The sequence below is a fragment of the Balaenoptera physalus genome (genome assembly GCF_965194825.1).
Source record: "Balaenoptera physalus genome assembly, chromosome: 13".
NCBI classification, from domain to species: domain Eukaryota; kingdom Metazoa; phylum Chordata; class Mammalia; order Artiodactyla; family Balaenopteridae; genus Balaenoptera; species Balaenoptera physalus.
The window spans coordinates 64,486,128-64,509,055 of NC_138892.1; the positions used below are offsets into that span (position 1 = coordinate 64,486,128).

General features: G+C 41.7%; 1 protein-coding gene across 7 annotated transcripts in view; it reads left to right on the top strand.

Moving 5' to 3' along the window:
• The first annotated feature begins 246 nt into the window (after positions 1-246).
• The window catches only part of RACGAP1 (Rac GTPase activating protein 1), a 32,725-nt gene continuing 10,043 nt past the window's right edge, over positions 247-22,928 (top strand). Inside the window, exons 1-6 of one of the 7 annotated variants that reach the window (XM_082421361.1) lie at positions 330-372; positions 945-998; positions 13,302-13,390; positions 19,076-19,278; positions 20,302-20,438; positions 21,394-21,463. In XM_082421361.1, coding sequence (XP_082277487.1) covers positions 958-998; positions 13,302-13,390; positions 19,076-19,278; positions 20,302-20,438; positions 21,394-21,463 — 540 coding nt within the window. In that variant the 5' untranslated portion in view covers positions 330-372; positions 945-957. Of the gene's footprint in view, positions 373-944; positions 999-4,515; positions 4,661-5,237; positions 5,354-13,301; positions 13,391-19,075; positions 19,279-20,301; positions 20,439-21,393; positions 21,464-22,928 lie in introns of those variants that run through there. The other 6 variants (XM_082421356.1, XM_082421357.1, XM_082421359.1 and 3 more) reach the window with 6 other exon arrangements.

A 22,928-nucleotide genomic window follows, 5' to 3' on the forward strand; every position in this document is an offset into this window, starting at 1 on the left:
GCACGTGGGACCCTCCGGGACCAGGGCTCGAACCTGTGTCCCCTGCATTGGCAGGCGGACTCCCAACCACGGCGCCACCAGGGAAGTCCCCTCCATTTTTCTCTTAACCCTTCTGACTACTTCACTTCCCACTCCCCTCCCCGTAGGGATCCTATCTGTTCCTCAAAGCTCGGCTCAGACGCCTCTTCCTCCCTGATTCCCAGCCAGAAATGGGCTTGCTTCCCCCGAACCCCCAGAACACAGTCCCCACCTCCGCACTCTGCGCCGCTTGTACCCCACCCCACGCGGGTGCTGAGCGCACTGCCTGGAACGCGGAAGTGCTCCAGACGTCCTGGTGTAACTGACGGAGGGAACGGTAATTCTCGAATGGAGGTAGGGAGTAAGACCTCTAGAGATGGAGAGCAAATGAGAAGGAACTGGGAGATAAAAACCGAGAGGGGGAGAGAGGATGAAGACAAACCCTGGGCGGCGACTAGACGGCCCGCCGCCACGGGCCCAGTCTCGCCCCGCCCCGCCAGGCCCCCCACTGCCCAGCGACCGACGGTGCCCGTTCCCCGGTCCCGATTTCTGGGCAGGCGGCCCGCCGGGCGAGAGGTGGGGAGCGGGTGGCGGCGGGGCGGCGCGCTCGGCCGGTCATCCGCGTCCTCGCATTAGCATAAATCCCATTAGCTGCTCCCGCGCGCCGGAGTGGGGTGAGGGTTCTGCCTCGTGCGGCAGCGAGGGCGGGCGCAGCGGTGCTAACGCATCCTCCGACGGCGCGTTCCAGCCGACAGAGGCCCGTTTACAATCGTTATCTCGCTGGCACCTCCGAACCATCCGGTGCGTGGGGCTCTCCCAATGCGAGGGATTAAAAAACCAGGCCAACATCTCTCGTCTAATAGGTGGTCGAGCTGGAATCGAATCCATGCTTTCTGGCATCAGTTCTCATGCTTTTTCCGTTACAGGTGCAGCCCCAGGATGCCTCTCTACCCAGACAACTATAATTTGGGAAGAAAGAGGTTTAAGACCCACCCCCCGCCCCCGCACCCCCCCACACCCTCACCTTTCCTGTGCTTTCTTCTCACCGGGCTGGTGCAGCAGGGAAGGGGGTTGAGTGGAATGGGAGGGGTGTGGTGGTGCTTTGGGTGGAGGGAGGAATTGGGGGGGGCAGTGTCACCAACCCTCATCCATCATTTGGGACAGAATTTGGGTGATGGAGTGGAATGCTTCCACCATCCTATTGAACTCACCTCCGCTCACCCAAAGGACTGTTTATTGGAGCTGCAAAATCAAGAGATTATAGCAGTAAATGAGAGGAGTACCATCTCTGTTCTCTGGAAGTTTACAGCCTAGTAGGGAAAATCAGGAATATTTACGGAGCACTTACTCTGTGCCAGGGAACTGTGCGAACTCTTTTTTTTTAAACCTATTTTTGGCTGCATTTGGGTCTTTGTTGCCGCCCGCCGGCTTTCTCTAGTTGCTGGGAGTGTGGGCTACTCTTCCTTGTGGTGCTTGGGCTTCTCATTGTGGTCAGCTTCTCTTGTGGCAGAGCACAGGCTCTAGGTGCATGGGCTTCAACAGTTGTGGTGAGTGGGCTTAGTAGTTGTGGCTCGCGGGCTCTAGAGCGCAGGCTCAGTAGTTGTGATGCACGGGCTTAGTTGCTCTGCGGCATGTGGGATCTTCCCGGACCAGGGCTCAAACCCGTGTCCCCTGCGTTGACAGGCGGATTCTTAACCACTGCGCCACCAGGGAAGTCCTGTGTGCCAATTGCTTTACATGGATATCTCACTTATTCCTCTCAACAACTCTATAAAATAGGTATTATTATGATTTACATTTATAGACGAGTGAGCAAAGGCACAGATGACTTCTGAAAGGCCATATAGCTGGTGACTAGAAGAACCAGGAAGATGAAACAGATGAGCTGACATGTGTGACAGCGGAGGAAGAGGATGATGGGGAAGCTTGTAGCAAAGGCATGGCTCTCGGCCTCAGAGACCTCCCTGAGCAAGGCAGAAAACATCTCAGCTGCCCAAAAGGCTGAGTAGAATTTAGCCAGGTAAAGAGGCTGTAAGGGTGGGGAAGAGGAACTGCAAACGCCAGAGGGTCAGGAAGTGCAGCTCTAGGGGCAAGCCAGGGCCAGGTTAGGAGAGCCTTATTAAGGATTTTGGTCTTTATTGAGGAGGAAGTTGAAGTCATTAATGGTTTTAAACAAAAGAGAGGCATGATTAGGATTGCATTTTTAAAAGATCATTCAGGGGACTTCCCTGGTGGCACAGTGGGTAAGACTCCTCGCTCCCAATGCAGGGGGCTCGGGTTCAATCCCTGGTCAGGGAACTAGATCCCACATGCATGCCACAACTAAGACCCATGCAACCAAACAAATAAATAAATATTAAAAAATTAAAATTAAAAAAAAAGATCATTCAGGGTGTAAAGAGTGCAAGTGAGGGGTAAACAGATTCACTGATGGCTTGGACCACTGAATTGGATTGGGGTGGTGAAGGTAGGAAGAAGTAAAGTGGGTACATACAAGAGATACTTAAGAGCTGTGCTAAGTAATTGGATAAGGGGTGAAAGGGAGAGGGAGAAAGCTGAGTCATTTTACACCCCCTTCTCTCCCTCAACCCCTAGATCCAATCATTTAATAAATTCATTTCATTTCATGAATGTCTTTCCCACCCGTCCCCTCCTTTCCATCCCTGCTGCCACTGGCCTAATTCAGCTCAGGTCCTCTCCCTAACAATGAAGCAAGAGTCTTTCTACCTTCAGATTTTCCCCTCTCCAGACAATCCTCCATGCCATTTGCCGGTACGACTTATGTAAAATTCAAACATAGTCGGAGTCAACCCAGGCCCCATTGTCTTGTCATTGTGTCAATTACAGAATAAAGTCCCATCCTTTCCTAGTCTGGTCATTCTTTGCTAGCTTCTTCCCCTCCTCAGGCCCAAGCTGCACAAGAGGTGTCACACCCACTGAACCCCCAAAGTTACCTGCATGTTAAGGTAAATATTCCTTCACAGCACTAAACCTTCACAAATCCTTTGCTTGTGTATTTATTATATATACATGTGACTCATTTCTGAAAGGTCACATTGGCAGGAATTGCCTCCCCTTTCTATCAGGTAAATTCCTATTCATACTTCAAGTCCAAGCTCAGATAACAAGTCTCTAGGCTTTTCTAACACTCCCGCTCCCCTGATAGGATTAATTGCTTCCTCATCTGTGTTTCTAAAGCACTTTACACATATTCTGTCCCTGTATATGTTTAACTGTATTATAGGTGTAAGGAGGCACAGGCTAATGCAATCACCTAAATGAGTGCTCCTGACCTTAAAGGGTTGTGGGAAGGATTAAATGGGATAATATATGTACAGTTAATATTTCTTCATCTCTTTCCTAATAATAAGAAAAATCTTTATTACAGTTTACAAAGTGTAAACTTTGATAGTGTTCCACATACTCTCCTGTTTGATCTAGGAATAAGCCTGTGAGATAGGGTTGATACTGTTATTTCTGTTTTATAGTTGGAGGAAGTGAAGTACAGAAGGGTTAAAAAGTGATGATGCAGCTGGTTCAGCAGTATGCGGAGGCACAAAAGTGCTCCACAGTATTTGTTTAAATGGAGTCAAGTTTTCTGGTTATAAAACCTGTGATCTTCCCTTTAAACCGCACTGCTTCTTGCATGCATTAGCCAGTATTTTTTTCAAGTTGCAGGTAGCTAATCATTAATAAATTCAGTGAGGTAGGGACAACCAACATGGCAGGGGTGGTGGTAAGAGAATAGGAAAAAAATAGTTCAGAATACAGTCATGGAGTAAGGATAAGCAGAGTTCTGTACTACGTGGTTGTAATGTAAAATCTGTTTCTCACTGTGGATTTGGATTAAAAGAAAGTATGAAAGCCCCGTGTTAGCACAATGCCAAGTTCTAAATGAACGTTTATTAAATGAAATCATGGCGCTTTCATTTTATATTTATTTTTGTTTTCCCGATGTGTAGCTACTGGAAAGCAGATATCATGTCATCTTTATTTTTCCAGTTCCTAGGAGAGTCCTTGTTACAAATTTGGTGCACTTAATAAATGTGTGTCAAATGAAAACCTGGAATGCAGGAATCAATGAAGGCAGTGTACAGCTCAGCATATATGGTTGTAAATGACTGCTGTTCTATTTCCTTCCGGAATTCTTCCTATTCAATCGAGAGATGAGACACTGTTCAGTTAACAGTTTCCAAAAGTCCTATTTCTCAGTCTGGAGAAAACAGTAAGGCCAAGAATAATTTGCACTCAAGAAGTATCACTTGCCCTTAGTCAACATGGTATCGTGAATGGCTTCAGGAAAGGGCTCCGGAGTGTGTTGGGGGAAGGGGGAAACAACAACAAAAAACAAAAAACGGTTGACCTTAGTCAAGATGGCTGCCTTTGGCTTCGCTCTATCAGAACGCGCATGCCCAACCTTGTCCCCGCCCCCCCCTCCCCGTGGCCCCGACGCGTGCGTCGCAGCGTAGGGGTCAGCGCGGGAGGAATAAATTTCTCTGTGATTGGTTGGTGCCTGATTTCAAACACGAGCTGGCGGCGAGGAGCTTCTCTGCCGTTGGGTGAGGCGCGGAGGGAAGTGGAAGGCCGCCCAGGTGGGGCCCGGGGGACCCGGCCAAGTGGGTGCTGGGAGTTGCGAGAAAAGGTGCGTCTGGCGCTGGGTTTGTGGTGGGAGGCAGGCGTCCGCGGTTGTGAGCCGTGGCTTCCTCGCGGGTCGTGGTGGAGGCCGGCACCTACAGCCCCTCCTTTGAAGGCTCTCCATGGGCCGGGGGCGCGGGCGGCCTGAGGGGGCGGTGGCTGGGAAGTGGGTGGCTTCTTTCTTGGCGCCGTGTCTTGTGGAAAGCCGGGGGCGTCTTTTTGAGATGGTGGCTTGAACAGGGCAGGAGCCACCCCAAAGAAGTGGCTCTCACTTAAAGACAGAGTTAGGGAGTGGGTGGGCTAACACCCCTGTTCTCCACAGAGGAACAAGACTTTTTCGAAGGAAAAAGCCCTGGTGTTTGAGAGGCCGGCGCGGCTCCGAGCGGAGCCCCTCTCCCTAGTGGGCTGTGTGTGTCTGGGTAGGCAATGACATCTTGCCCTTCCCGTCCTAAATCCCAGCCTTAGTAACAACGAGGCCATTTCACATACATCCCTCTTCAGGATTTCATTCCTCGACAGAGGGTGTGCATAGGAGCGTGAGGTGGGTGGGAAGATAAGCTTTTTTTTTTTTTTTTTTTTTAAAGAAACGTCATCATACTCTTCAATGTGGAAGGTGAACTTTTCGAGTTATTGAAAGTGTTTAGAGAAGACGCTTTTCCTATAGCTTAATCATTCAACAGGTACTTATTAAGTGCAAAATGTAAGTACAAGACAATCTTACTTGGCTTTAAAGGAGCTTGCAGTTTATTTGGGTTAATAGAACTTAGAAAGGTAACAGATTGTGTTACCTTTAGTAGGCCTTTACACTGTTGAGAGTAGTGTGCATTAGTACGGCCCTTTTAGAAAATATTTTGGCACTGTTTATCAAGAGTCATAAGAGGTTTTTACCCTCTGACTTGGTAATCCCAGCCTTGGAAATCCATTTTAAGGCACACGGCCACCTGAAGAAAAACACTGTCCTCGGTGATGTTCAATTTATTTATTCGGTGAATATTTAATAATCATTTGCCAAGTGTCAGGCACTGTTCTAGGCACCAGGGGCTCAGCGATGAACAAACAAAAATCTCTGCCTTCTTGGAACTTAAACTATTGGGGAGACAGACAATAAACAAAATAAGTAAGTTAATATATAAGTATGTTAGATGGAGATGAGTGCTTTTGAGCAAAATAAAGCAGAGAAGTGTTGGGGGGAAAGATGCAATTTAAAATAGTGTGGTTAAGAATGAGACAATGACTTTTTTAAAAATTGAAGTGTAGTTGATTTACAGTGTTGTATTAGTTTCTGGTGTACAGCAAAGTGATTCAGTTTTATATATATATATATATATATATATATATATATATATATTGTTTTTCATACTCTTCTCCATTATAGTTTACTGAATCTAGTTCCCTGTGCTATACAGTAGGACCTTGTTGCTTTATCTATTTTATATATAATAGTTTGATTCTGCTAATCCGAAACTCCTAATTTATGCCACCTCCTTTCCCCTTTGGTAACCATAAGTTTGTTTTCTGTGTCTAAGTCTGTTTCTGTTTTGTAAATAAGTTCATTTGTGCCATATTTTAGATTCCACATATAAATGATATCATATGGTATTTGTCTTTTCTCTTTCTGACTTACTTCCCTTATAATCTCTAGGTCCATCCATGTTGCTGCAGATGGCATTGTTTCATTCTTTTTTATGGCTGAGTAGTATTCTATTTGTGTATATATACACCACATCTTCTTTATCCATTCATCTGTCAATGGAAATTTAGGTTGTTTCCATGTCTTGGCTATTGTAAATAGTGCTGCTGTGAACGTTGGGGTGCATGTATCTTTTCAAATCATAGTTTTCTCCACATATATGCCCAGGAGTGGGATTGCAGGATCATATGGTAGCTCTATTTTTAGTTTTTTAAGGAACCTCCATACTGTTTTCCATAGTGGCTGCACCAATTTACATTCCCACCAACAGTGTAGGAGGGTTCCCTTTTCTCCACACCCTCTCTAGCATTTGCTATTTGCAGACTTTTTAATGATGGCCATTCTGACTTGTGTGAGGTGGTACCTCATTGTAGTTTTGATTTGCATTTCTCTAATAATTAGCGATGTTGAGCATCTTTCCATGTGCCTATTGGCCATCTGTAAGAGGCAATGACATTTGAATAAATACCTGAAGGAAGTGAAGGAGTGACCATGTGAGAGGTTCTAAGTAGATGTAACAGAAAAACGAAATTACCTAAATGTCCAAGGAAGAGAACAGTTAAATAAATGTTCATGAACTTTTTGTAACTTAATGGAAACATGATATAAAAAAAGTAAAACACAAAATTATGTATAAATCTATGATTGCAACTTGATGAAATATGAGTGCATAATGGGCAAAGATTAGATAGGGAGGTGCATATAGTTGTTTAGGGTGGTGAGGTTTTAGTTTCACCATTAAAAAACTTTTTTTTTTTCTTTTTTTAAATTTTTGGCCGCACCTTGCAGCATGCAGGGATCATAGTTCCCCTGCCAGGGATCGAACCCTCACCCTTTGCAGTAGAAGCCCAGAGTCTTAACCACTGGACCACCAGGGATGTCCTTTTTTTTTGAACATAGAAAGTTAACAGTATGAGGCAGTGTTTTATATCTGCCAAATGAGTGTTATAGATAATAAAGAGGTTATTTTGGACTAAAATGGTTAGGGAATGCTTTAGTGAGTTGGTAAGACTTATACTAGATCCTGAGGAATGGAATGGAAGGAATTCACAGAAGAAAAAATAAGAGGAGAACTTAGTATAACGAACTGGTAATCATTTGCTGAAAAATAGTAATTCAACTTGTCCCATTCCGTTTTTTTTTTTTTGTTTCGTTTTGTTTTTTGGGCCATGCTGCAGGGGCTTGCGGGATCTTAGTTCCCCCACCAGGGATCGAACCGGGCCCTTGGCAGTGAAAGTGCAGAGCCCTAACCTCTGGACAGCCGGGGAATTCCCTCCCATTCCGTACTTTAATCTTCATTCATGTTGGACTGAGGATGTTCTATTTACTCTTTCTGCAATTGACTTGCTCATGAGAACATTCGGTTTCAAGATGTTCCTTCTGCCTGCCAGTTGAATAGAGGCTTTGATATGGTGAAGCAGAAGCTGGACATTTGGGAAAAAGAATTATTCCGAAATGCTTTCATTTGAAAGAATCTTGTAGTATTGAGACAGTCTTAGGGAATGTTTTTTCTTGACAGCAGAGAACAGAGAACCTGTATTGTTGATTTCTTGGGACTCTCCAGATTTAGTAATGTTTGTGAGAATGCTTTTCATTAAAACTCTTCCCTGAAAAACGCCCTGCTTTGTGTGACAGTATTTAACACCCTCAATGCATCTAAAACCTGATGTATAGGTCTCTTAATAATGTTGTTTGTAAGGGGAGGAAGAAGAGGCTAGAGACTTTTCCCAGGATACTCTGCAGTAAGATCTGTAATAGTCTGTTATTCTGAAGGATGATCTCTGTTCTCGTGGCTGGGTGATTGAAATTAAATTGGGGACTGAAAGCAATCACATCAAGCTGAGACTCTTTCCTGGTGATGCCAAATTGCTCCCTTAGGGATACTCACAGATTGGGAATCTGTAACACAGTGACTTCTCCACCTCTGGGGCTTCTCATCAATAACAGCTGAGATTCTCTAGCACTTTTTTGTTTAAAGCACTCAACAAACTGATTTCCTTTCTACACACAAGGATCATTTCAGCTTTCCCGAAAGGCAGCCGCCTCTGTAGTGAAAAAGTGACATCTGTTTTACAGCTGCAAAGCAATGTTCTGCAATATGACTTTGTTTTTGTTTCCTTTCACATTAGTGTATCTCCTAGCTATGAGCTAAATAATAAAGGGGGGGAAATAAAGAAGTATTCATGAGGGTAAAAATGTGACCCAGCAGGAAAATTAAGGCCATTTTCAATTGACATTGAATAGGATGAGTAAATTTTAGTTTTTCAAGCTACAATTTGGCTGAGATATCAGAGTTAGTACTGATACAGAAAGATATTTTTGGCATCTATAAATAATTCCTGAGAGTCACTTCTGTAGCACATTAATAAAAATACATGGTCCCTTAGCATATAAAGAGAAGAGGATTATATTTTCTAGTGCTGTTGTTGGATTGCCCAAAGTAAATCTGTGTTAGAGGAAAAATTAACTCTTCTCAGATGCTATGAGCCTCATGTAGAAGAGCTTGTTTAAGAGCCTAGACCAGGTCAAGTTTTGCTATCTCCTCCCTTCTTTTTGATCTGGGTTCCAGCTATGATTTGGTAATCACTGTTCTAGGATGTAAATAACAACAATCAGACCAAAACAAAAGCAAAAAATTTATACCCACTATAATACCCTATATTCTTTTTTTAAATTAATTAATTAATTTATTTATTTATTTTGGCTGCGTTGGGTCTTCATTGCTGTGCACAGGCTTTCTCTAGTTGCGGCGAGCGGGGGCTACTCTTCATTGTGGTGCGCAGGCTTTTCATTGTGGTGGCTTCTCTTGTTGCGGAGCACGGGCTCTAGGCGCGCGGGCTCAGTAGTTGTGGCTTGTGGGTTCTAGAGCGCAGGCTTCAGTAGTTGTGACGCACGGGCTTAGTTGCTCCGCGGCATGTGGGATCTTCCTGGACCAGGGCTTGAACCCGTGTCCCCTGTATTGGCAGGTGGATTCTTAACCACTGCGCCACCAGGGAAGTCCAATACCCTATATTCTTACAATGAGTTTCAATTTATACGGTATAAAACTTTTACCTACATTAATTTGTATTATTCTGTGAGGTAAATAAGGACAAGTATTATCGTTCCCATTTATAGATGTGTGTCAGAATTTCAGTGACTTATGCAAGGTTATATGATGGGTAAATAGAATAACTAAAATTTTATCCTAGGGCTTCTGCCCCCTCACCTTTCTTTTAACTGTTCTGTTTTCATCTATATTAAACATTAATGTTCAGGTACAATGGAAATCCTTTTGACAGTAGAATCATGGGAGGGGGGCATGTGTGTTTGTGTGTGTGTGTGTGTGTGTGTGTGTGTGTGTGTGTGTTCGTTCATGTGTTTGTTCTCTGACTTCGATTTATCAAGTATTTTTTAAAAATACTGAGTCTTTGTGCAATACAGTGGTGCAAAATGTAAGGTTTCTCCTCTCAAATCTACAGTTTAGCTGGGACATAGGATAGAAACATGGTAAAGTTAAATTAGAGTATAAGGTGTCTGAGTGCCAATTGAGCAAAGTCGTTAGGGAAAGACTGGGGCCAGGGAGGCCAGTTGAAGTGAGTGTTAATGACCTGCAAGTGATGACGGGCTGGGTATAACACACATGAGAGAAGAATCCACAGAGTTTGGTTTCCCTGTAGGAAAGGGAGTAACTTAAGGTGACTCTGAGGTTTGGAACTGAGTGACTGGGAGAATGATAAAATTAAGGAAATCAAAGTTGGGTGTCGGTAGGAGAGGGAGTAGGGTAGGTCATTGGGTAGAGTAGTTGATGACATGTGTGGGGGAAGGATAGAATGATGTCTCAAAATCGAGGTCAACATCCAGGGCAACCAAAACAAATTGAGAGTTACAAGATTGACTTAGGAGAGAGCTGAGGGCTGGAGAGAGAAATGGATGAGTTGTCTGTAGAGATGTAATGACTAAAGCGGGATAGTTTGATATGTTTAGTCAAACAGCTATCTCCTAGGTACTAGGCATCATGATAGGAGAACAATGTAGATCGAGGTAGTTCTATGAGATAATAGTTACTATGGTGAGATGTCCACAGGTAGGTACTCTGTGTCTGTAGTCTTTTCAGGAATCAGGTTGTATTTTCAAGAAAGTATCTCTCCACAGCACTCACTCTAGGGAGTGGTATGCACAAAGAAAATAGGAAAGAAGAATAGAGGAACTTGAGAAAATGAGGGATTTCTCTTAAAGGAGACAAGGAATCAGGTTGTTGTATTGTCATTTAAGACGTAAAAACCCTCTGAATTTTGTGTGTGTGTGTGTGTTTCAGGGTAGTGCCATTTATTTATATATATATATATATATATATATATATATATATATTTGGCTGCGTTGGGTCTCTGTTGCTGCACGCAGCCCCTCCAGCTGCCGCGAGCGGGGGCCACTCCTGCTGCAGTGAGCGGGCTTCTCATTGCGGTGGCTTCTCCTGTTGCCGAGCACGGGCTCCAGGCGCGTGCGGGCCTCAGCAGCTGTGGCTTGCAGGCTCCAGAGCGCAGGCTCAGCAGTCGTGGCGCACAGGCTTAGCTGCTCTGTGGCACGTGGAATCTTCCTGGACCAGGGCTCGAACCCATGTCCCCTGCATTGGCAGGCGGGTTCTCAACCACTGCGCCATCAGGGAAGTCCCTTCTTTCTTTTTTTTTTAAATAACCAGTTTTCAGTGCCCTAGTTGCACTGTCGCATTTTCCTTTTCTGCATTCCTGGACAGATAGAAGTTTTCCTATGTACTGAGCTCACTGTCTTATAGTTTCAGAATATACAGATGAGTGCAGAGATGATAGAAACCAATAATACCCCATATTAAAACTGATCACTGGGGGGACTTGCCTGGTGGCTCCGTGGTTAAGAATCTGCCTGCCACTGCAGGGGGCACGGGTTCGAGCCCTGGTCTGGGAAGATCCCATGTGCCACAGAGCAACTAAGCCCATGTGCCACAACTACTGAGCCTGCACTCTAGAGCCTGAGAGCCACAACTACTGAGCCCATGCGCCACACCTACTGAAGCCCACGTGCCTAGAGCCCGTGCTCCACAACAAGAGAAGCCACTACAATAAGAAGCCCACGCACCACATGAAGAGTAGCCCTCACTGGCCACAACTAGAGAAAGCCCGCACACAGCAACAAAGACCCAACACAGCCAAAAAAATAAAAAATAAAAATAAAACAATTGATCACTGGGAATTCCCTGGTGGTCCAGTGGTTAGGACACCACGCTTCCACTGCAGGGGGCTCGGGTTCAATCCCTGGTTGGGGAACTAAGATGCTGCATGCTGCGAGGTGCGGCCCCCAAAAAATACGCTGGATGCAGTAAATGTTTAAAAAAAAACCAAAACAAAACTGATCACTGTCTTTCATTTTTATTGGGAGCCAAAGGAAATCATCATTTGAATAGGCTACTGAATGCCCTGCCCCTGTTTTCTGTCCTGTAGCACTTAGAAGTATTTGCCTTTTTTGTCATATTGTTAAAACCCATGGGCATCTCCATGACTTCCACATCTCTTCCTACCAGTTTTAATGCTATTCTTTTAGTTTTGTTCTTAGCTTAGAGGAAGAGCTTTGTAATAAATTTGTTGGTCTGGTTGCTTAGCAGCTTGCCGTGATTATGTAGCTTGGAACAGATACATTGCCATTTGAAAATCTTGGTTTCCAGCCCTGATTCATGTATATATTGCATCCAAGCTTGGAATTGAAAGCTTTTTTGCTATTAGAGCAACCATCATACAAGTACAAATGAATAAATCTGTAGCATTTAATAGAAAATATCTTTACGTTTATATATTCCTTTTTCCTTTGTGTTTTGTCTGCCCTTTCTTGCCCTCATAGCTTATGGTACAATCTTACAAACATTGTAAAATCACTAAACCTTCGTAAAAGAGTTCTTAAAATTTTATTTAGATGCATGAAAAAAGGGCCTGGACTAGAATGTTGAAGGGGTGATTAGGAGAAACATAAGAAGAATCCTTTAATGGTGTTTCTGAGGACATTCAATTTTCAAATGAAATTTGGTTTTTTAATTTCATTTCCTTGATAATTTTCATAACATCCCGCTGAGTTTTTTCTTTCTTGAAGATCTTAGTTCCTCAAAGTGTTCCCAGTTAAAGTCTATTTGGAATAGAACTGCCTGTAAGGACACCATTTTTAATGTAATATCAGCAAGTCTTTGCGGGGGGAAATATGAAGCCTGAAATTCACTATTACAGAACACAGTAGCAAATGATTTTTCCTTTGCCCTTCTAACTGTGAAGGTGGTGTATTGTCTCCTTGATGCCAGAATATGGTACAGCATAATCCTTTGCCTATACTTAGTATAAATTTATTAGACATAGTCCCTGCACGCAGTCCAGCAGAGAGCCCTGCATTACAGAAATAATTCTTGAGCTGCTGAGCTGGCAATTTCCCCACTTAATCACTTGTGTGACGTCATCTGCGCTGTTGGTAGGAAATGTGCTGACCATGTCCTGCGTTTTAAAAGGCAGTTGCAACAGGGGTACTAGCTAAAGATGAAATTAAAAATAAACCTTTTAATTTACATTGAAGGTCTCCAAAGTGCAGCAGGGTTAAAGTGGCAAAAATGTTATATTGATAGGCTTGACTGAGTCGTTGGTCACTTAGTAATCAACTGACATACTTGTCCCTAATTGCTTCTCAGCTCCAGAGTGATTACAGAGTGGAGGAAAAGAAGTAGGCCGGAAGGGGTGTTATATTCAGGGGACTGAAATGAGTTTGTAATTTTCAAATGAGTCTTAAACATTCCAACTTTGTTTTTATAATAAGGATTACACAAAACATCAGTTGTTAGCTCGAGATTCTCACACTGGTAGCTACACGTGGAAGAGTCCAGATGTTAGTCACTGATCACTGTACTGGATTGCTTCTGAATCTTTTGTCTGGGGGAGATGGCAGGACCCCTAATGTATATTTGATTTCTTGGCAGAAAGATGGAAACTATGATGCTGAATATGCGGAATCTGTTTGAGCAGCTTGCACGCCGGATGGAGATTCTCAGTGAAGGAAATGAACTCCGTAAGTCATTCTGAGCTGGCCTGTGTGAAGAGAAAAAACAGATTTCAGATTTGGGTTTTCTGCAAAGCCAAAGTGTATTCCAATCCTAAAATTGTTTTTCATTTGAGTTATCTAAAAAGAAAATGATGGTCACTTATCTATGGTCAAAGCTTAATGGACACTCATTCTAAATGGTCACTTATTTTTCTGTAGTTGTTTTTAAATGGGTTTTACCCGGACTTTTTTCATTATCAAGGTTCTCTTTTCACTAAATAGTTGGCATTAGTTGTCAGTTTCATTTTCTTATCACGAACTGGGCAAAATCTACTGAATTTCTAAGGATGTTGCCTTTTTTCTTTAGAGTAGTAGTTGTCTACATTTTTTATCCTGGGTTTTCCCTGTGTTCTATAAAACATTTTCAATTGAAGAGGAGAAAAATGACAGTTTCTTTTTGAAGGAGGGACAGTTCATCTGCTTTCTTCTACCTATTTGATGCTTAGTAATAAAGGGTTGAGGTTGGGTGGAGAGCTAGGAAGAAAAAGGAGGTGGTGACACAGTAGTCTTCTGGGAAGTAGATTAGTGAGAAAGACAGGTGGGGCTGATAGCACTGACCTAAGTGATGTAAGGGAATTTTTCTTTACCAGCTTTTCTTTGTGTTACCATGCTCTCCTATTTCAGGTTTTCATGTAAACCTAATTTAGCGGGTGTTGCTGTTAAGTCAGTCTCATTGGTAGAAAAGTAATGCAAGAACTGTGTCTTAAACTTAAAAAGAAAAAAACAATCTCCATAGTACTTAGTATGGTGTCTTGCTTGTGGCATTCAATATTTTCTTTAATTTGATTCATGTTTTTGATTTGATAGCTCTCATCTACTTACAGGCCTTTCAAAACAATATTCTATTTTCTCTCTCTAATAGCTGTTGCATGACCCTATCATCTGGTACCAACTCAGTAACCATGATGGCATACTAATTAGGCTTCTCTTTGAGGTCACATCATCTCAGAAGATGGATTGCTTTGGAGTCTAGTGGGGAGGAGTATTGAATAAGAGATCTTAAAATTCAGGTTCACTCAGCAAATAATGGCTTTATGGAAAAAGGTAGGGTTTGAGTTGAGCCTTAGATTAGGTATAGGGTAGGATCCCAACAGACAGACATGAAAGAGGGCATTTAGGGTCAGGGCAGCCACCTGAGTGGAGACAAGAGGGTGTGGAGTGTGAGGGGAATAAGAGTAAGGGGAAGTGGTTTAATCAGAGCCGTGCTTTTAGAAGGTTACCCTGGCAGAGGTGGAGGCTGCATCAGAAGTGGAGGCTGGGAGGTTGATTAGGACATGGTTGCCATCGCTCAGGAAAGAGGCATTGGGGAGCCCCAACTGGAGTGGTGATTGTGAAGATGGAAATAAGGAGAAATGGGTGGAAGAGATTGTGATAAGATCTCTAGGAGGAGGCAGCTGATAGTATTTGGGGGCAGAGGGAGGAACCTGAGATTTGGAGTATTAGTAACTAGTGCTGGCTTTTAACTGTTATTTCTGTGTCTGTTTCTCCATCTGTCAAAAAGGAATTTTGCCATGAGGATTTCGAGATAAATGAGATACTAGTTGTGAAAATACCTTTTGAAATAATTATGCCACCCAAAATACAAGATATTTACTTTTACAGGAACCTTTATTTTATAAGCAAATTTCTATCTTCTCTTGATTTCTGTTATAAAATAGAGGTACGTTGGTTTTTTTTTTTTAATTAATTAATTTATTTTATTTATTTATTTTTGGCTGCGTTGGGTCTTCGTTGCTCTGCGCGGCCTTTCTCTAGTTGTGGCGAGTGGGGGCTACTCTTTGTTGCGGTGTGCGGGCTTCTCATTGCGGTGGCTTCTCTTTGTTGCGGAGCATGGGCTCTAGGCATGCGGGCTTCAGTAGTTGTAGCACACGGGCTCAGTAGTTGGGGCTCGTGGGCTCTAGAGCGCAGGCTCAGTAGTTGTGGAGCATGGGCTTCATTGCTCCACGGCATGTGGGAACTTCCCAGACCAGGGCTTGAACCCGTGTCCCCTGCATTGGCAGGCGGATTCTTAACCACTGCGCCACCAGGGAAGCCCAGAGGTACGTTTTGTTCCCCTCTCCAAATCCCTAACTTGGAATGTTGGCTTTTTTTTTTTTTTTAATTTGACTCTGCCAGGTCTTAGTTGCGGCATGTGGGCTCTTAGTTGCAGCATGTGAAATCTAGTTCCCTGACCAGGGATCGAACCCGGGCCCTCTGCATTGGGAGTGTGGAGTCCTAACCACTGGACCACCAGGGAAGTCCCGGAATGTTGGCTTTTGAGGAACTAAAGTGGCTTAGTGTTTTCTAGACTCTAGAATCTCCTTTTCTGCAACCACCCCAGTCTGTCCTCTTCTTAGATCCTAGGAATTCCTCCCATCCCTACGTGTCCCCTGACTCCTTACTCTTGCTTTTCATCATAATAACTTCATTCTCTTTCTCCTTTTTGTATAGTTATAATTTTTTTTTTTAAAGCTAAGTCCAAGGTTACCGAAAGATCAGAGTGAAAGTTAATATTCAAATAAAATGACTTCAATAGCCTAGATATTTTATCTTTGTTTTCCCCAGTCTACATGATTTTTATCTTCTATTTTTATCATGAGACGCCTGAACTTTTTTGACGTTGGTGTGTAAATCAGGAATAAATATAACTTAATATTTATCAGGTGCTTATTGTGTGCCAACACCATACTAGGTTGGTGCTATGCTATATGCAGTAGGTGATACTAAAGTGTATGTGACATGGTGCCTGTCTTCAAGAAGATTAAGGTATTTAACTTTCAGAGACAGGATTCTGTCTCATGAAACAGAAGATAATACAAGTATAAAAATATATGCTTTGGGGAAGTATAGAAAAATGGAGCAAACAAATTAGGAAAGGATTCATAGAGCAGTTGGGACTAGAAAAATGGGTACATAAAGAAGAGTGGGGAATTCCCTGGCGGTCCAGTGGTTAAGACTCGGTGCTTTCACTGCTGTGGTTCTGGGTTCAACCCCTGGTCAGGGAACTAAGATCCCATAAGCTGCGTGGCACAGCCAAAAAAAATAAGAAGAGTAGGTAGGGCATTCCATTTGGAGAGCATAGCTTGATCCTAAGTGAGAAGACAGAAATGAACACAGGTCTTTCCTGGGGCAGAGACAAATTGGTTTAGCTAGAAAGAGGGTATTGGGTAGTGATGGGAAGTTTGATCAGACTGGTGAGGTGGGCCTGGATGCCTGGAGTTTAAATTTGATCTGAACAGCAATTTTGTTCAGTCATTCATTGAACATTTAAGTGCCTGCTGTGTGCTGGGTAGAGTGTAAGGCCCTGGGGATAAAAAAGCAGAAGAGACAGAGGGTCCTTGCCCTTAAGAAGCTTAGAGGGTAGTGAGAAAGACAGGGAAGAGCCTGTACAAAGGCCCTAGCAGGAGTGAGCTGAAAAAAACAGGATTTCTGGAGCTGCTTTAATCTCTTTGCTGAACTATGAACCAAGTCCTGATTTTTTTTTTTAATGGATCTAAGGTTATTCTTAATTTGTTTTAAGGAAATTTCCCTTCTCCTTTCTCCTTTTTGATAGATGCATTTTGTAATTTAATACACACATAACTTTTTTAAAGAGACAATTTGAATTTAATAAACCTTTTGAAAGTATACTTCATGACAGAGGCTAGTAACAAATTGAATTGTGATTCACACACTGACCAAAAAAATGCCATTTGTGTTTATTGATCTCCAACATCAAAGTTTTTCCTGGTCTATGGTCCGAAGTGCCTTTTTGACCCATGCTAGCACAATTAGTTCATAACAGAATTGTACATAAAAGTAATATCTTAGTCATGTATGCAAATGCTCTGGTTTTGGTCTAACAAACTAAACTAGTAATTTAACCATTTGTACTATTAAAATAGGAACTCCTTCCTTGAAATGAACTGATAGTTTATTTGGTTTCAGTTCTGTTATCCAATTCAGTTAGACCTGTAACATATGCCAATTAACGACGAATGGGAATTAAAACCCCAATTTAATAAGACTTTTCAAGGAGTATCCTAAGGAACAAGCAAGCCAGCAAAATTAGGTCAAATGAAAATCTTTTCATTCTCAAAATTGTTTTTCAATTCAGTAAATACTGGAGTGTGTAGGCAACACTATATTTAGAAACATTTAATTGACCACAGTGTGGAGCTAGAAAGTTTTTAGACTGTGTAGTTGAAAAGTGTGTTTCCTGTTCTTTATTCTTTAAAATGGAAGTATCACATACATCGAGAAGTACACAAATAATAAGTGCATTGCTTGGTGAATCGCGAGAGTAAACATGGCTAAGAACCAGCTCTTGTTTTTAATTTTTTCTTATGAATCTGTAATTTTGAAATAGTTAAATTTGCAAAAGGATATGTTGCTTGTTTTCTTTTTGTTTCAGTTAAGGAGAAAAAAACCCTTAGTAATGTGTTCCAAACTGTTAACTAAACCACTATATCATTTAAAACTATTTGAATTTTGTAATAATATATTTTATTTTTTGAGATTCTTGATATTTGCATTGTCTAAGATAACTAGGTCATAATATCCTGTTTTGCTAAAATCGATTGTTTACTAAAAACCTGTTTCCCTATGTGTCAGACTTGGTTTCTCTAGATCGAATTGTTATCCTAATTTGTAAGTTTGAAATTTAGTCAAATTATTAAAATTGCTTTAAAAAAGCACTATATTATTTCTGTGCTCTCAGGTTAAATTCAAATGGGAGAAGTGCCCTTACTACCTGAGAATCTGCTAGCTTTGTGTGAATTTGGCCTAGTTTCAGCCATAAACTGGGTTAGTTTAACCTGCAGCAGATGTACACCTTGGAAAGTTCCTCCATGATGCTGGTGGAGTGAAGCTTAGGGGTAGATTGAGGTTAACTAGAATAGTAAGGCATTATAGAATAGTCTTTGCTGGTAACAGGTGATAAGAACGGATGCCACCAGGGTTATCATGCTTTGAGGTGCTGCCTTAGAAGGGATACTTTCTTTGCAGACATTTGAAAAGAGTCCACGTTCCTCTATCAGTGACTCACCCAAAGCTAGTATGATCTTCTCTTCCTCTGTCTTTCCAACTGGAATGTTTACATACCCTTCAGGGCTGTGTTAAACAGCAAAAGCAAATTGGCTCTTTACTTTCAAATCAGTATTTGTATAATTATATAGCTGAATGCAATTGTAGGCCTAGACATCTGTAATATTAATCTGTATCTACTGGAGCATATTACAGCAGTTACATTTGAATTTGCTGTTTAACGCCTCTCTGGCGCAGCAATGCATGACTCTAAAGGAGGCTGTTTTTGTTTTATAGCTGTAACTGTCCTGGTGGGTGACAGCTGCCCCAAAGGTATCCCCTTTCATTGCCTTCTGTTCAGGAGCTTTCACTGTTAGTGTTACATCTGGAGCCAGGTGACTAATGACTTACTTATTCCATAGCAGATGCCACTGGCTAAGCCAAAAGTAACTGGCCTATTGAAATAGGAATTGCTCCCCACAAAGCTCTCATCCAGAGTGATGAACATATATCCAGGATCTCCTCCTGGTTATTTTCAGATGGATTTGCCCATAGTTCAGCTGATCCCTTAATTATATATTTGGAGTAAAACTAACCAGAGGACTCATTTATTAGAGCATTTATACTCTGTTTGGTGCTTGAATTATTAAAGTTTCCCCCTTTTCTTAGAATTTATCCAGTTGGCAAAGGACTTTGAAGATTTCCGTAAAAAGTGGCAGAGAACAGATCACGAGCTGGGCAAATACAAGGATCTTTTGATGAAAGTAGAGACTGAGCGTAGTGCTCTGGATGTTAAGCTGAAGCATGCACGCAATCAGGTGGATGTAGAGATCAAACGGAGACAGCGAGCTGAGGCTGACTGTGAAAAGCTGGTGTGTATTGTTTTTTATGCTACAACTGTGACAGTGGAGACGGGGGAAGATCAACGGATAATGTTTCCACTTGCCCAGATATACCCGGTTTCTTCTTCTGCATTAAAGAACTAAAAGCAGTTTGTCTATGATTGGAGCTGAAATTGCAGCCAAGGAATCCTATTCTTCATAGGCTGAAATTTAAATTAAAAAAATTTTTTCTCCTTTAGACCTGAAACTTTTACTTAATAGACAGATTTCAAATGAGAATTTAAAGAATTAAAATTAGGGGGAAAGGCAGAGAAATCCTATCATATTTGATCTGTCTCATTGTTGATTATAAGTGCTACCTAGAACATCCTCATATAAGATATCAATAGCTAGTACTTTGTCATTGATATAGGCAGGACAACTCTTAAGTCTTTCCTTCATCACTGCTCTTAATTTAGGGTAAAGGGATAGATGTATTCAGCCAATGTGAACACTAGAACATAGAGCACTATCATTCTGATGTACCAGGGTGGGTCATGGTACAAAGGCAAGCCTTTGCTAGGAGGGACTAATTCATCTTGGTACAGTGTTAGATGCCTCAGTAAGCTCAAATTGTCTGGTTCCAGTGCATCACAGCTTTATATCCATTTTAATGCATTTTGCTCCACCATTTAGAAAGGTGGGTGGCTGCTTTGATCTGTAGAAGAAGCCAATAATTGTCCTAATTAGATGACACTAAAGTGTTTTTGCTACGTGAAATCTATTTTGGGACTCTCATTTTGCAGTACTGTCTTCTCTTGGATTAGCGGTTTGATCCAAAAGTCCTGTAGCAGAAACCCCACTATTCTAGATGGAGTTCATTTTACCAGTCAGAAATCGGAGACACAACCTGGGCTTGATGTGAATTAATATGCTATTGGTGTAGCAGCCTTCCTGAAGGCTCATTTGCATAATGCTGTATTTTAATGTCTTCTGGTCTGCCTGTCCCATAAATTTGAGGTGAAGCTTTCTCCCCTGGTTAGTTAGGGTGTTTTACTCTGCTTTGGTCTGTAGGAAAGACAGATTCAGCTGATTCGAGAGATGCTCATGTGTGACACATCTGGCAGCATTCAACTAAGCGAGGAGCAAAGATCAGCTCTGGCTTTTCTCAACAGAGGCCAACCATCCAGCGGCAATGCTGGGAACAAAAGGTGGGGGAACTGCATCTGTTGTTATCTGATCATAAGCAACACAGCTGTCATAAGTTCTTGTTATCTAAACTCTTAGATATACTGCTTCTGGAATGTGTGCTGAATAAAGCAGAAAAAGACTTTGGAGGAAGGGTGTGTGGGAAATAAAGGCGCAGAGGCCTCCCTTTTTAGTTTATTTTTTTATTTTTCCTTAGGATGTTTCATCATGGGAAAAATTTGATGTTGATGCTGAATTGCACATCAATAACTAATCTTGCACATTGCTAAGAAACCTAAAGGTGGAAGTGGCAGTTCAGCAATACTTCCAGTGTTTACTCTCTAGAGAGCTCTCGTAGCTCTTCTGGTTTAGAAGGGCCTTCTGTGAGCCAAGACCAAACAATAATTTTGGTTCCACTGCATCGCTATTTAGAATAGTCTCAACCAGGCTTTCAATTTAACACCCCCAATACAATACGTAGGGAAAGGTCAGCACTCTTTTAGAGCTATTTATTTTGTTGCCTGGTTGTTTTATGGGGAATCTTTGTAACTAACAAGATGTACAGGCTTCATTTCTTAAAAAGCTAATGCTGGGTAATACTCTGTCTTGTAGAAAGCAACCACAGTTGGGATCAAATTAAACTTCACTCTTCTGCCTTGTGAATTTTTAGTAGCCTGTAGTACAGACTCAGCAGGGAATAGCACCCATACCCCTGACTGTAACTTCCAACTTCTGTTATAAGGCCTTAGCGGAAAATAGCAGCTGTGCTGCATGTGTGCTCCTGCACACACGCACATAGTCCCCCATGAAAACAATAAAAAGCAACCCACCACAGCTAGGGTTTGAGCTTGTAGTTATCTCCACAGTGAAGATGCTACTGTGAAATTGCTGATGTTACCTGACAAGTGTGACTTGTTCTGGTGTTGGTGGATTTTACTTTCCAGTCTTGTTTCTAACACTACTGTTTCACTCATTTAGACTGTCAACCATTGATGAATCTGGTTCCATTTTATCGGATATCAGCTTTGACAAGACTGATGAATCGCTGGTAATGAACACTTGATTTCTGAGAGTTATCTATTTTTCTTAACCCTGCTCCCTCAGGAACCTCTCTCCTGTCCTCTCTTCTGAAATTCCCTTATTACTATTTTATTAGTTGATATGTTATAGGTACTGACTAGCATTTAAAAATATAAATATAAGCTGTAAGAGACTGGCTTATATATTTAATTTTGGAAGTGAGAATATAGAATTTAGGATTTGGCATGAGGTTAAATTTATTTAACGGATCTGTGAACTGCCTGTATTAATTGAGTGCTACATCTTGACTTATTAAAACCCCAGCTAGCAAAAAAATAATAATAATAATTAGCAAGACTCTATCCAGCCAGGGTTTATTTGCTGCTCTTGGGGAGAACAGACTTGTGCCTTATTTCTAAATTAAATTGGTTCTTGAGGAAAACTTAGACATACTTCACAATTAGAAGGAAACCAGTGCCCTGAAACTTCAGCCAGAAGACTGATGAAAGTTTCCAGGCACTAGATAATGATTTGATGAACAGTGGTTCACCTGTCTAAGCTCTTTGTTACCCTGCTTTTGTGGGGCAGAACCCTTCTTGTAACTTATGGTGGTGTTTCTCCATAAAAGGTCATCTCCTGATATTTCAATCTTTGATGTTCCAGAGACTTGTAGTTTATTGGTTTATGTATCTCTCCTGTTTTACTGGCTGAAAGCTAGCAAACAAAACAATAAATCAGGAGGTTATTAGTAGTTGGTTTTCTGATGATAGCAAAATAAATGACAACTACTTGTTACACAGGCAGGGTTTTCTGTCCAAATTGTCAGAGTTTGACTAGGGAAATAATTGCTGTTTTGTAGATATTAGTATTAGGTATCACCTTTTTGAAATAAGGAATGACATAGTCTGGGATATGTAATAAAACTAGAATATACTACTAGCTGATTTTAGAGCTAGACCTATGATGTGATATCTGTTGTAACTGAAGCTGAATCAAACAACCAGTAGCTAAATTACTTGACCATAAATTGGAGAGGTTAAATTTATTTAACTAAGCTATATACGACTGTTTTGGGATTTTGTGTTTTCAGGGATTATCAGGATCAGGAGGTCATAGGTAGCTACTAAAAATGAATGCAAATGGTTAAAATGAGTGAAGTGAAACTAGACCACAGTGAAAGACAAATAATTCTTCAGTGTCCACATGAATGTCTTTTTTAGGGCCCAAGGAGGAGGGATGATTGAGAGATGGAAAACCTAAACTAGAACTTTTAAAGTGGCTACATTGTACAAAACATCTGATTAGATGATAGCAATCCCTTAAGAGTAAGGCTCACATCTAACGCCAGCAGTATAGTGCCCAACATTCTGTAAGTTCTAAAACTAATTACAAAAATAATCAGAAATAAAGGACCGGGCTGAAGATAATCATGACAGAAGTTGATCCTTTAACCTTTTCTTGCCTCTGTGGTATCGATTCCTGATTCTATTATA